General features: G+C 42.2%; 1 protein-coding gene across 1 annotated transcript; it reads left to right on the plus strand.

Moving 5' to 3' along the window:
• The first annotated feature begins 1,214 nt into the window (after positions 1-1,214).
• On the plus strand, positions 1,215-12,032 carry mov10a (Mov10 RNA helicase a). The gene is made up of 22 exons (XM_070848559.1): positions 1,215-1,576; positions 1,657-1,762; positions 1,853-2,025; positions 3,802-4,043; positions 4,138-4,384; positions 4,796-4,936; positions 5,031-5,193; positions 5,388-5,539; positions 5,649-5,819; positions 6,343-6,490; positions 6,852-7,013; positions 7,672-7,775; positions 7,916-8,013; positions 8,866-8,964; positions 9,169-9,277; positions 9,376-9,493; positions 10,201-10,392; positions 10,497-10,568; positions 10,697-10,822; positions 10,985-11,073; positions 11,316-11,434; positions 11,556-12,032. Exons 1-22 carry the CDS (start codon positions 1,458-1,460, stop codon positions 11,618-11,620), a joined length of 3,015 nt encoding a protein of 1,004 aa, XP_070704660.1. The 5' UTR covers positions 1,215-1,457; the 3' UTR covers positions 11,621-12,032.
• Positions 12,033-12,143: the final 111 nt, after the last annotated feature.

Consider the following 12,143-nt stretch of genomic DNA (forward strand, 5'->3'; position numbering starts at 1 on the left):
TATGTTCCTCACAGTGGAAACTGACAGCTGAAATCTCTGAGATAGCTTTTTGTAGCCTTCCCCTAAACCATAACATTGAACAATCTTTGTTTTCAGGTCATTTGAGAGTTGTTTTGAGGCCCCCATGTTGCCACTCTTCAGAGGAGATTCAAAGAGAAGAACAACTTGCAATTGGCCACCTTAAATACTTTTTCTCATGATTGGATGCACCTGTCCATGAAGTTCAAGGCTTAATGAGCTCACCAAACCAATTTTGTGTTCCAATTTATCAGTGCTAAGTAGTTACAGGTATTCAAATCAGCAAAATGACAAGGGTGCCCAAATTTTTGCACAGCCTATTTTTCACATCTTATACAATTTCATACAACTTAATATTGCTACACTAAAAATCTTTGTCTGGAAAATACCCCATTACTTAGCTTTTATTAGAAAATGAATGGCATGCCACTGTGAGCGTTTTCTGTGCAGACAGAGTAAATTATTATGCAGCCTCAGAGGGGTGCCTAAACTTTTTCATACGACTGTATATGCTGCATTAAGCGATTGATCGAATAGTGGAGAAAATTATCAGCAGATGCTAATAAAATAATAAAATTAACCGTTAGTTGCAGCCCCAGTTTAGATTATCAATGAAAAATACCAAAAATGATCTTGCCCCAAGTGCTCAAATGTGAAGTTTTACTTGTTTGTATTATTGAAAATTAAAAAGCTTTGGGTTTTGGACTGGCATTAGCTGGGCAAAAAGAACTATCTGAAGAAATCACTTAGGGCTAGGCAATAGGAAAAAATAATCATAGTGTCAAAGGGTATGACATAAGGCAGAGGTACTGGCCCACTTCACATGGTAAACCCATGGACTGATCTGGTCTGAGGAGTCAGTGGACTCTGAACCTGCTGCTGCTGGTTATGTGGCCAGCACATCTTAGGGAGCGTCAACAACAACATGTCTCAGGATACAGGTGCTCTCCTCATATAAGACATAAAGGGACATTTAAACTTTGGCTAAACTTCGTCAGAAATACAAAGACGGAAGTCTTCGCGCTAAACTCGCTCATTTCGACGTCATGTCGTGTGTTATTTTCGGTGTGTGTGTGTGTTTTCGCTCTCCGGGTGTAAAACAATTGCAGACGCTCCCTTGCTGAGACCGTTGGAGAGCGTTCATCAGCTGAGATATTTGCGCCAAACTGCGCCAAATAGTAGATGTACAAATGATTAAAACTATGATTCAACCTAAAAAATCAATCAAATGAATCGATGCCCGTTTGACAGCTGAGCTCCCACAAGCTGCCAATATGCGCAAAAGTCGCGCAAAACACGTCACCTGGAAATATGGTCCGTACATGTCAGAGCACCAGCAGCTACATTTTATTACTTCACCAGATAGTTGACGGTAGCAGGTCAGCTGATGAACTTCCTCATCTGAGTGAGCCGATAGTCAGGAGCTGTAACACGTCAACATGCCGCTTAAAGACTCTCTTGAATCCGGACTGGACTTTATTGAATTTCTGGGAGACCGAAAATCCAACACCAGCAAAAAGGAACTTCGTGAGATCTACTACTCTGAATTTAAGGGCAGGTGGGTTGGCTGCACAAAGCGTGTGGCACAGTGGGCGGCTGTAATGCCACATGTTTATGTCTGCATGTTTATGTTCACAGACAAGGTATAAAAGACCCCAGCTTTTCCAGTGTCCTCTTTGCTCTTCTGAAATTCAACAAAGCCCAAATAAAACAGGGGAAAATCTACATCAATGCCAAACCTCAGGTGAGATCAGCTGCCTTTTCTCTAGTGCCGTCTGCTGTGAGGAACAGGTCTGGACAGGAAGTGTCATGTAATTATTAATCCCTGATGTAGGTTCGAGTGTACTGTGACCAATGGAGGAGGCCCCGGGCCCCTCAGCCACCAAGCGGCCCCAGCTCTGGCCCTCAGACAACAGCTGAGACACCTGCACCCTCCCCTGCGACCCCTGTGCTGACCCCCAAGAAAAAGCTGGTCACGGAAATCCTTCACAAGTTAAAGGAGAACAGGTAGGTTTGTGTCTTCATAAGGCTGCAGTATGTTTCATTGACTCGTGTGACCCAGTAAAGGAACGTCCAGGTGAGGTCCTCCTCTGCGATGTGCACCTCTTGGGCTGTTGTTAAGGAGAGTTTTCAGGGCCGAGATGAGAGGTTGAACACGCAGACCAAGGCATGAGCTTCTGCTTAGCTGAGGAAAGCACGAGACAGTCTGATTGTGGTAGAGAAGTTACCACACACACACACATATATATATAAATGTTTGTGTGTGTGTATATGTATATATGTGTCAAAGTCATTCATCATTCACACGACTCAAAGACCGTCATGTGAAGCAAACCCTTCCTGAGTCGCTCGAGTCCCCCTAAATATCAACACCTGAGTGAAGCATAGGGTTGACACATCAGCAACGCATACATTACACATCAGAAGTACTAACACTATATGTGTGCTTGTATAAAGGATGCAGATGTCTACGAATTTAAGTGTGAGAGTGTGTCGTCTCACTTCTAACTGTCTTCACAGTAGAGCCACTGGTGCACAGTAGGTCTTTTTTCACATGTCCAAAGATGAAAAGCACTGGTATGATAATGATTTATAATGGCTCTATTCCATTCAGGTGAGCAAGGGTTTGTTATCGTACATCCTGGTTCAATATATAATCTCTTACCAACAAACCCATTTAATAATTTATTATACAATGTATGAATGTTATCCCGTTATACATCGTATAATGACAATAAAAAGCATTCTATTCTATTCTATGCCTTTATGTATAAGGTGGTATCCTAGGATGGCGTCAAGTTTCCATAAAACAATAATACATTCACAGGTCACAATAGACTCATGTCCATTGGTATTATATCTGTTCGTCCTACATCTAGCTTATCTTCTACCCGTGCTTTTACTGCTGTGAATAAGGTGCGCTGAGTGTGGTCCCTTCAGGTCACCTATCAAATAGGAGCTTAACCCTTTTATGCATGAATTATGATACCTCAGTCAGGATTTTTTTTTTTCAACCCATATTTTATAAACATAAATTTACATGTTCAGTTGTTGAAATATAGCTAGTGATGCATGATGTACAATTCAGTGGGCTAATTGTGATTATTCATAATTTCCTCCCAATATAAAATCAATACTTGGAAAATTTAGCAATTGCATGACTCCTTAGATGTTACTTTTCTTACCTGCAAGGGTCTCTTTTTATAGAAGGTTTGAACAGAAAAAAATTAGCAACTTGGTGTTTCTGGCTGTCTGTCAACCATCTTGGTTTCACTCTTTTTTTTTTTCACTTGCAATGACTTCCCACTGGGTAGCAGTGTATGAGATGATGCAGTAACATTCACTGTAGTGGCTGAGGTGCAACTATGCCACCAAAACTCATGCATATACAAGAAAACAGCATTTGAATAGCTGTACACTGCAGTGAGCTCTATGCATGAAAGGGTTAAAAAAAAAAAAAGGCTTGGCATCAGAAATGTAGACAGATTTCATTAAAACCCTTAAGGAGAAATAATGGGATCCTAATGAAACTCTCTGCAGTAACATATGTGCTGGATAAGATTTTGAAGATACTCAGAGATATTTATTCATTTTTTATGGCAGTTTTGCATTTATGTGACATACAACAGGGCAGAGACACAACAAACAAGGGCAGATAAAGGGAGTGGGGAATGGGGGGTGAGAGCGATGATATGAGCTGAATTGGGCTGGGAAAGTCTCACTCACTTTGCAGTATTCTTACATCCTCTTAAACTCTGCGCTGATCATGCCTCTCTCTCACAGGAAAGAGCTGACGGCTGACAAGGGGGGCATTGAGATCACTTCAGACCCCCGGGCGAGCAGAGGGAAGGTTCAGTTCACTGTGGATCGTCTGAGGGAGTTGTTCATCCTCAGGTTCCACATCGTAAACACGGGAACAAACTGCGTCCACTTCACCTACTACACTGCCCTGCATAAAATCCGCTGTTTCACTCTGGAGGATGAGAGGAGAGTGACCAGAGCCTGTCCGCTGTTCCTCTGTCCTGGTGAGACAACTAACACTCCTCCTCTCTGTTGTCCTCAACAGAGAAGGTAGTTAATGCCCACGGCTCCTCCCGTGTTTTCTCCTCTCTCTCACAGGAGAAAGCTATGAAGTTGTGGTTCGGTACATGCTGAACCACTATGGATATTTCCCTGCCACAATGTACTTTGAGTTCTGCCCTGATGCGCCGGGATCTGCGCCCTTCTGCATTGTGAGGGAGATTCAAGCGGCAGCCAGGACCCCGCTGGGTGTGGAGCTGGGGCCCGTGGCTCCTTATAAACCATTTCAGGTGGTCACATACAAGCGCGTCAACACCGTGATAGTGGAGGGAGTTCCTCCTGAGAGGTAAGTTATTAGAAACTGATTGTAAACCAGCCCGATAGGAATGCACTTTTACGTCTGGGGATATTAAAGGGGAACTCCAGTGATTTTTTTTTTTTTGGCTTTAGAGAGAGTTTGAAAAGTTTTTGGTTCTGCTGCATCGAAAGTTAATAAGATAATTTATACGAATTAATAGTGCAATGAGTGTAACAGATCAATGCAGCACACCGTCCTAGTACAAAGTCCAAATTGTATGAGTTCAGATATGTTTCCCAACAGCAGGAAATCAATTATTACAAATATTTGATTTGGGATCTGGTTGGAGAAATTTTTCTTCACTTGTAATTGAAATTGATCAACAAATGGACCCTGAAATTGTGTTTTACTCATGCTGATTACAATCACCATGTGTTTGTGTTCTGTTCTTCCTTGCAGTTCTGTCGTCCAGCCTCTAAAGATGGCAGTGAAATTAGCAGACTACAGGTACCCTCATTACCTGAAGGAACTGGCTCAACAGAGGATGGAGGACTCAGAGTACCTCTCTCCAGCTGCCAGGCAGCAACTGGCATCAGTGAGGTGAGAGAACGACCTAAACATTCACAGCTAACCGTGTTTGTCTGTGCTTAACTCCCTCATCATCTCAGTGTTTGTGTGCACACTGTTTGTCCAGGGGTGTCCTAAATTCTCCCCTGAAGATGAAGACGTACTCTCATCGATTTCACATCCTGCTACACCTGGAAGAGATACAGATGGAGGTGGACATCAGGAGGTATGACCTGATCAACCAAACCATGACTCAAGAGAGAAGCAACAAAAAGCTGCTCACAGTCAGAGTAAGGAGCCCTCATCGTTCTATTTTCAATAGCAGCAATGAAAAGTGGAAGTCTTGTGAGTCTAGAACGGGCGTTCCCTTGATTTGAAGGACGCTTTCCTCTCTGCTTCCTTTGTATGATGTTGTGGTTCACTGAGAGCTCAGTGATCTGTGTTGGGAAGCAGAAAGAAGGCCAACATTGATATCCTCCAACAGGTTCCTGGTGTTGCTGAGAACCGGCCATCTGTGCTACGAGGAGATTGTCTGAGGGTGTCCAAATCTGGCGACACAGCTGAGCCGATCACCGTGTACACCGGATATGTTCACAGAGTGGAGCTGGATAGGGTGAAGCTGGGCTTCTCAAAGAGGTTAGAGCTGGACTGAGGATACCTCTCCACTTGAAACTCTGTTAATGTCTCAGACAGTGAACAAAGAGCCAAACTCACTCTTTCCTCTCACTTTCTACTCCTATTTCAGGTTGTTGGAGATGTTTGTCAGCAACATGAAGTTTGATGTGGAGTTTACTATCAACCGGTTCCCCTTGAAGCTGCAGCATCGGGCGGTGGACTTGGCAGTAAAGCATCAGCTCGAAGAGGTGCTGCTCCCATCTGGTGCAGCAGTGGCTAATCTCCCCATGCCTAAAGTCAGGTCTGGTGCCTGTGCACATAAAGAACATGCATACAAAACACCAAAAACACATAAATATAGACTCATCTAGTCACACACCTTAAAGTACTGTATCTTGTGTACTTGTAGCGCAAAGCTTAATGAGTCTGGCATCTGTGATAAGAGCATATGAACTCCTAATGATGAGTGCGTGTGCTAAGCAGCCTTCGCCTCAGTTTGCTCTCTGGGCACAAATCCATCATGCTGTAGGAGGGGAGTAATGTTCTTCATATGCTTGTCTCAAGTGGAAATGGTAAAACATGGAGGATTATGTTGGCTAACAACTTGCATGCAAAGCCTTGTTTTCCAGAACACATACCAGAGTTCACTGTTATTTTAAGACCTGATTGAAAGAAACTTGTATTCCTTTATCCTACAGACACAATACACAAGGTTTACATAGACCTATTTAGAACGTTTTGTTTTATTTAACTCACCAGCTCCACATTTTAAATGTTTCACCAATATGTAAGGAGTGAAAATCCATTGTCACGATACTCTGCAGGATGTTCAACCGTCAGCTGGAAAACAACCCGCAGCAACACGCTGCGGTCCAGCGCATCGTAGCCGGATCATCAAAGCCTGCTCCTCATCTTGTGTTTGGGCCTCCAGGAACAGGAAAGACAATCACTCTGGTTGAAGCTATGAATCAGGTATTTATTGTTCAGACGGGCTGTTATTAGTCTGAGTGAACTGGTGTTCAGGGTCTGACTGCAGTCAGCCTCCTAGTTCTACTGCCTCATGGTGAGGCAAGGGGCGGCATTTTGAACTCCCACTTAAGTTACCAAATATGGTCCCTTGCCCGATAAAGGGTTAAAATTTTCTTCCATAAAAATGAATGCGAGGATTGATGAGATGTTAAAACATCTCCAATTCAGCTCATAATTGCCCTAAACAAATTTAGTATCGCACTAATATGTTTTTATTATGCCTGATTTTATTGTTGCTTCCAAGACACTAATTGCCTCCTACACCAACACTTCTAATGCAAACCAACTTTGCCTACATTGACAGGTGAGCAGGGCGGAGCCGTCGGCACACATCCTCGCCTGCGCACCTTCAAACAGTGCATGCGACCTTCTCTGTGAGAGGCTGATGGTACACATGGATCCCCATCAGGTTCACCGTGTGTACGCCAGCAGCCGAGACCCAAAAACTGTCCCCAAGCACCTTCTGGTGAGCATCAGCTGGCATTTTTGCATCCATAATAATCTTGGGATAATCTTGCCACAGGCCAGAACCCAACTCCAAGTCTTATTGGTGGCAAAATGTATAGCCAGATGTATGTATAACATTTTGAGTTTCAGATTAAAAACGGAAATTGATCACAGTAACTCGAGAAAATGCTTCTACATTTTAACAAGATTCCTCATCACAGTGATCAAAATCAGTGATGTCACCAGATTTATCTGACTCCAAGTCTTATTGGTGGCAAAATGTATAGCCAGATGTATGTATAACATTTTGAGTTTCAGATTAAAAAACGGAAATTGATCACAGTAACTTGAGAAAATGCTTCTACATTTTAACAAGATTCCTCATCACAGTGATCAAAATCAGTGATGTCACCAGATTTATCTGAACCATCATGATGTTTGTTGGTCCAGATGTTGGTTACATGAGTAATCGAGTAAAAGAAAATAATTGTGTGGATGATGAGTAAACTTGTAATAGAAGAGACTGAGACGGATGGATATCCCCCATTCAAGTGCTTCAACTTAAGGATGTATGGATGGAAAATCTGTCATGTTTGTTTTTACAAGTGAGAAAAAGAGAAATGATGAAGATTGACTATATTTTTCTTAGGTGTTGTCTTATCTTTTGGCTCACTCAGAAACATTGTAACTGGGACCAGGCCCAAGATGCTTTTGTGTTTCCAAACAAAGAAGTTCTGATGAAATACACAGCCGTGATTACAACTATGGTCACAGCTGGCAGGTAGGTTGCTTGCATATACAGTGACTATTCCGTATTTGGCACCACTTGACTCTTCGGCATCATTCTTTAATGCCAACGTGAGCTGTGTTACACTTGCATATTAATATCTTAATATTTCTGCCGTGTGTTTCTGTTTTTAGACTGGTGTCTGGAGGAATCCCAGTCGGCCATTTTACGCATGTCTTTTTGGATGAAGCAGGTCAGGCAGTGGAGCCAGAGTGCGTCATTGCTATTGCAGGTAAATGCCGAATGATCAATGTACCAGAATAAGGCTTTTGTTGTGGTGAAACCTTGATGAAAGAATTCTTGATGTGGAGTCTTACATCCTGATTTCTGTTTCAGTGGCATATTTTAAAGGTACATACAAACTAATAGAGCACAATCTGTAGATTGTGCATCCATTTATCTGTCAAGCATTACTATACTATTAGTATTACTATAGATTATTATATATACATATTACTGTATATTGGTTAATTGGTTAATATCATCATTTGTGTCACGCTGTGAGGAACAGAATATACTCCCTTAGAATAATGATGGAGGGAGTGCTACAGTCTGTCTTTCGGGGCTGTGAAACACAGATTTCTCTCCGGTCATTGTACAGAACTTGATCCAGATTTCATTTGCACTTCTTTGCAAGCACACGTCCTTTTTATCGCTGCCAACACAAGTGATCGCTGCAGCTCATCAGAGAGCGTGTCCAATTCAATTCAATTCAATTTATTTGTATAGCCCAATATCACAACAGAGTTGTCTCGCAGTGCTTTACAAAGTAATATTTCCAGTGCTGGAAATATGAGGAAATACGAGGAATGTGGGAGACAGAATTTCCTCAGCATTTGTAGCTAGGTCCTTTTCTTTTTTAAAACTCTGTTTATTTGGCCAGTGGCTGCAGAAAGTATGCATTAATGTTGGATTTGCAATTTCAAAAAGTAAAAAAAACAAACTTTGTCCATAAGTCAAGCCATGACATCCACCTGTCCTGTTTCAGTTCTGGTGGTCTCATGATTCAAGTTGAAAGTGTATAAGGTTGTAAGAGCTACACCAGTGGTGAAACTAATGCATGATGTTGCTGATTGGTTGACAGGTCTGCTCAGTCCAGAAAGGGGTCAGCTGGTGCTGGCAGGAGATCCCAAGCAGCTGGGGCCGATCCTTCGCTCACCTCTCGCACTGCAGTACGGACTCGGTGAGATGACATCACATTGCTTTGCCTTGATGCATTCTGTTACACACTGTGATGGTAGTTATTGCAGTATGTGCCACTTCTAGTTTTTACTGAAAAAAGGAGGTTGAAAATGAGTAAACTGTTGCTGCTACTGTTCATCGTGCCTCAGCTTAACCACATGATTCAAGGATCTCCATTTAATGCCGTCACAATGACGTCCTTCAGGGCTTTCTCTGCTCGAGAGGCTGATGGGACACAACGCGTTGTATCAGAAAAGCCCAGACTCCGGACACTTTGACACCCGCTTCGTCACCAAACTGCTGCGGAACTACAGGTGCGTCTTTCAGTTTTCACCTTGATTTTGCTCCTTGTAGTCTATTCCGTTTTGATTTAAGCTCTGCAGCGTATTCATTTATTTCCTTTCTTTAACAGGTCTCATGCTGCCATTCTGAAAATCCCCAATGAGCTGTTCTATGAGAATGAACTGCAGGTGTTTGCTGACCAGTGGGACCGTGAAGCCTACTGCAACTGGGAATACCTTCCCAAAAAGGTGTGACCACAAGGACCTCTCTGATGGCTGTGCATATTTCGGACCAACTACACAAGAAAATACAAAAGATGCAGTTGAGTTGTGTTATAGGAAATGTAGCATCCAGAGCTTTTAAAGTTTGACCCATACCAGAGATTTAAGGTCAGGATCTCTCTGCCTCTGGTGAACTGATTCAGACAGAAATGTCTCTCGCAAGTTCCCCAACCTCATGATAAATAAACGTTATTTAAATAGCACTTTTCTTAACAATGTTACAAAGTGCTTTACAAAACAATAAAGTGAAAACAGACAAGACAGTTCAATTGAGAATAAAAAAGGATAAAAGCACATAGGAAGGTAAAACAATGCAACATGGAAGCAGTACTATCTTGCATGAGTGTCTCTTTAATTATTTCTAGTGTCATAATTCATTAACATGCATATTATCTACATGAACTGAAAAATCAGTCTTAGACGGTCACAGAAAAGACAAAACTCATTATGACAGTTTTTTACTCTCTTTAGAATAAAAGGGAAAATGGGCATGGAAGAGTTTTTTTTTTTAACAAGGACTGCTTCTTTTAGGACAGTCGAGCGTGAGAGAAAATCCAAGATCAGAGATCAAACAACAAAAACGAAACGGGATGTGGTGTAAACAAACACTGTACAGAGATCACCAGACAGCATATTAACCAGTGGGACAACTGCTCACTTTCACGTTACCACAGGGTTTCCCTCTGATCTTCCATGGGGTGCTGGGGAAAGACGAGCGAGAGGCCAACAGTCCTTCTTTCTTCAATGTGTCTGAGATTGAAGTTCTGGTCGACTACCTCACCAAGCTGATGGAAACACAAGGAAAGAAGGGTCTCCCCAAACTCTCTGCCAAAGACATAGGCATAATCGCCCCCTACAGGAAACAAGTGAGTCTGCATGGTGGTTGTTTGCGTTGTAGAGATAAGCAGTTAAGCAGCGAATAAGCAGTTTTAACTAGTCTTCAATATTAAATGCTTATCTTTCTAACAAGGTGGAGAAAATCCAAAAGGCCCTGAAGTCGGTCACCGCTCTGAGTCGATGGAGTGATCTCTCAGAGCTCAAGGTTAGTAATGCTGCTGTACAGAATCCATGCAAGAAAATGAAAAGATTTCCTCCCAAGCATAAGAGTAATCAAATAAATAAGCATGGTCTTCGTTCATTTGAAATAGTTTTATATTTTGTCATCATCAGGTGGGGTCTGTGGAGGAGTTTCAGGGACAAGAGAGGAAGATCATCATGGTCTCCACTGTCCGCAGCAGTATGAACTATGTCAAGATGGACAAAGACTTCAACATTGGATTCCTGTCAAATGAAAAGGTCTGTTATGTTGTGTTGTGTTGTGTTGTGTTGTGTTGTGTTGTGTTGTGTTGTGTTGTGTTGTGTCGCCTTATGAAATGATACTGAACCAGCCGACCTTTGATACATTTATCATTCATTTCTCCTTGTTTCTTTTCTTATACGTTTGGATCTACACTGCAGAGATTCAACGTGGCCGTGACCAGAGCCAGGTCCCTGTTAATAGTAGTGGGAAACCCTGTGATCCTCAACAAGGACCCCACTTGGGAGAAGTAAGGGAGAACAGGCCACAGGAGATGTTTTACTGGCACTGGGTGACAGAGAGTTGTCAGAAAATACAATAAGAACACGCACACTGAGTTAAAAGCCTTGTATTGAAACATGATGTAATTATTGAGATTCATGTTGAAAGCTGACAAATACGTCTCATCACAAGGTCTGTTAGGTAGCTGTTCTGGAGCAAACAGTGAGCTTCTCATCCATGTTTGCTTACTTTGTGGTTTTTCATTCACAGGTTCATCAGCTACTGTGTGAAGGAGAAGGGTTACATTGGATTTGACTTTAAAGATGCAGAGGGAGAAGAAGATCTGGTGTCACGACTGGCGACCCTGAAAATCAACGTGGATTCAGACGGTTAGTACAGCACAGTCTGACTCAAACAGATTATCTTCTAGTGAAGCTTGGCTGGCTCATCACCAGCTACGGCTGAGAGTCGTAAATTGTAAACTTTTGTGTCTTTCTGCATGTGTCACAGGTCCTGTACTAGAGGAGAGTGCCCTGCAGCAGCACGTGGACCCTGAATGGAAGAACGAGCATTAACGTCTCCGTTAGACGAACGACACTAAACAAAAAACTATCTTCAAAAGAGTATTAGATTTAAGTACTAAGACTACTTTTCTTTTCTAAGAGCAGTTTGCATATTTTGGTGCAATGAAACAGCGCTCTGTTTTTATGACAATGCCTAAAGGAACAAGCAGATCTTTTGTTCTTGACTTTTCCACTTTGTTCCTTCAATGGCTTTTTAAATAAAGCTGCCACTTACGGCAAATCTGATTAGCATGAAAGAATGATTAGCATTTGAGTTTCTGGGTGAGGGAATATGGAGCACTTTTATTTTTCTCAGGAATTCATCACCGTTTGTCTTACTGCTGTTTACACTTTACAGATTAGCCTCTTTTTAACTCACCTATTCCTCTGATAGAAGTTGAGGCCTGAAGAAATAAACTTAATTTTGAACCAAACTGTACTACACACCGTCATGTCACAACCTTCCCCTCGTCTTTAATGGCATCATATGCAGTAAACATATTTGGTCTTGGCAAGAACTGACCAAGGAAGGCGA

The sequence above is a fragment of the Pempheris klunzingeri genome, chromosome 2, assembly GCF_042242105.1.
Source record: "Pempheris klunzingeri isolate RE-2024b chromosome 2, fPemKlu1.hap1, whole genome shotgun sequence".
Lineage (NCBI taxonomy): Eukaryota > Metazoa > Chordata > Actinopteri > Acropomatiformes > Pempheridae > Pempheris > Pempheris klunzingeri.

Coding starts and splice junctions, on each gene's coding strand:
- mov10a (XM_070848559.1), top strand. CDS start 1,458: ATGCCGCTTAAAGACTCTCTTGAATCCGGACTGGACTTTATTGAATTT. Junction 1,577..1,656: donor TACTCTGAATTTAAGGGCAG/GTGGGTTGGCTG, acceptor TTATGTTCACAG/ACAAGGTATAAAAGACCCCA. Junction 8,014..8,865: donor GTGCGTCATTGCTATTGCAG/GTAAATGCCGAA, acceptor ATTGGTTGACAG/GTCTGCTCAGTCCAGAAAGG.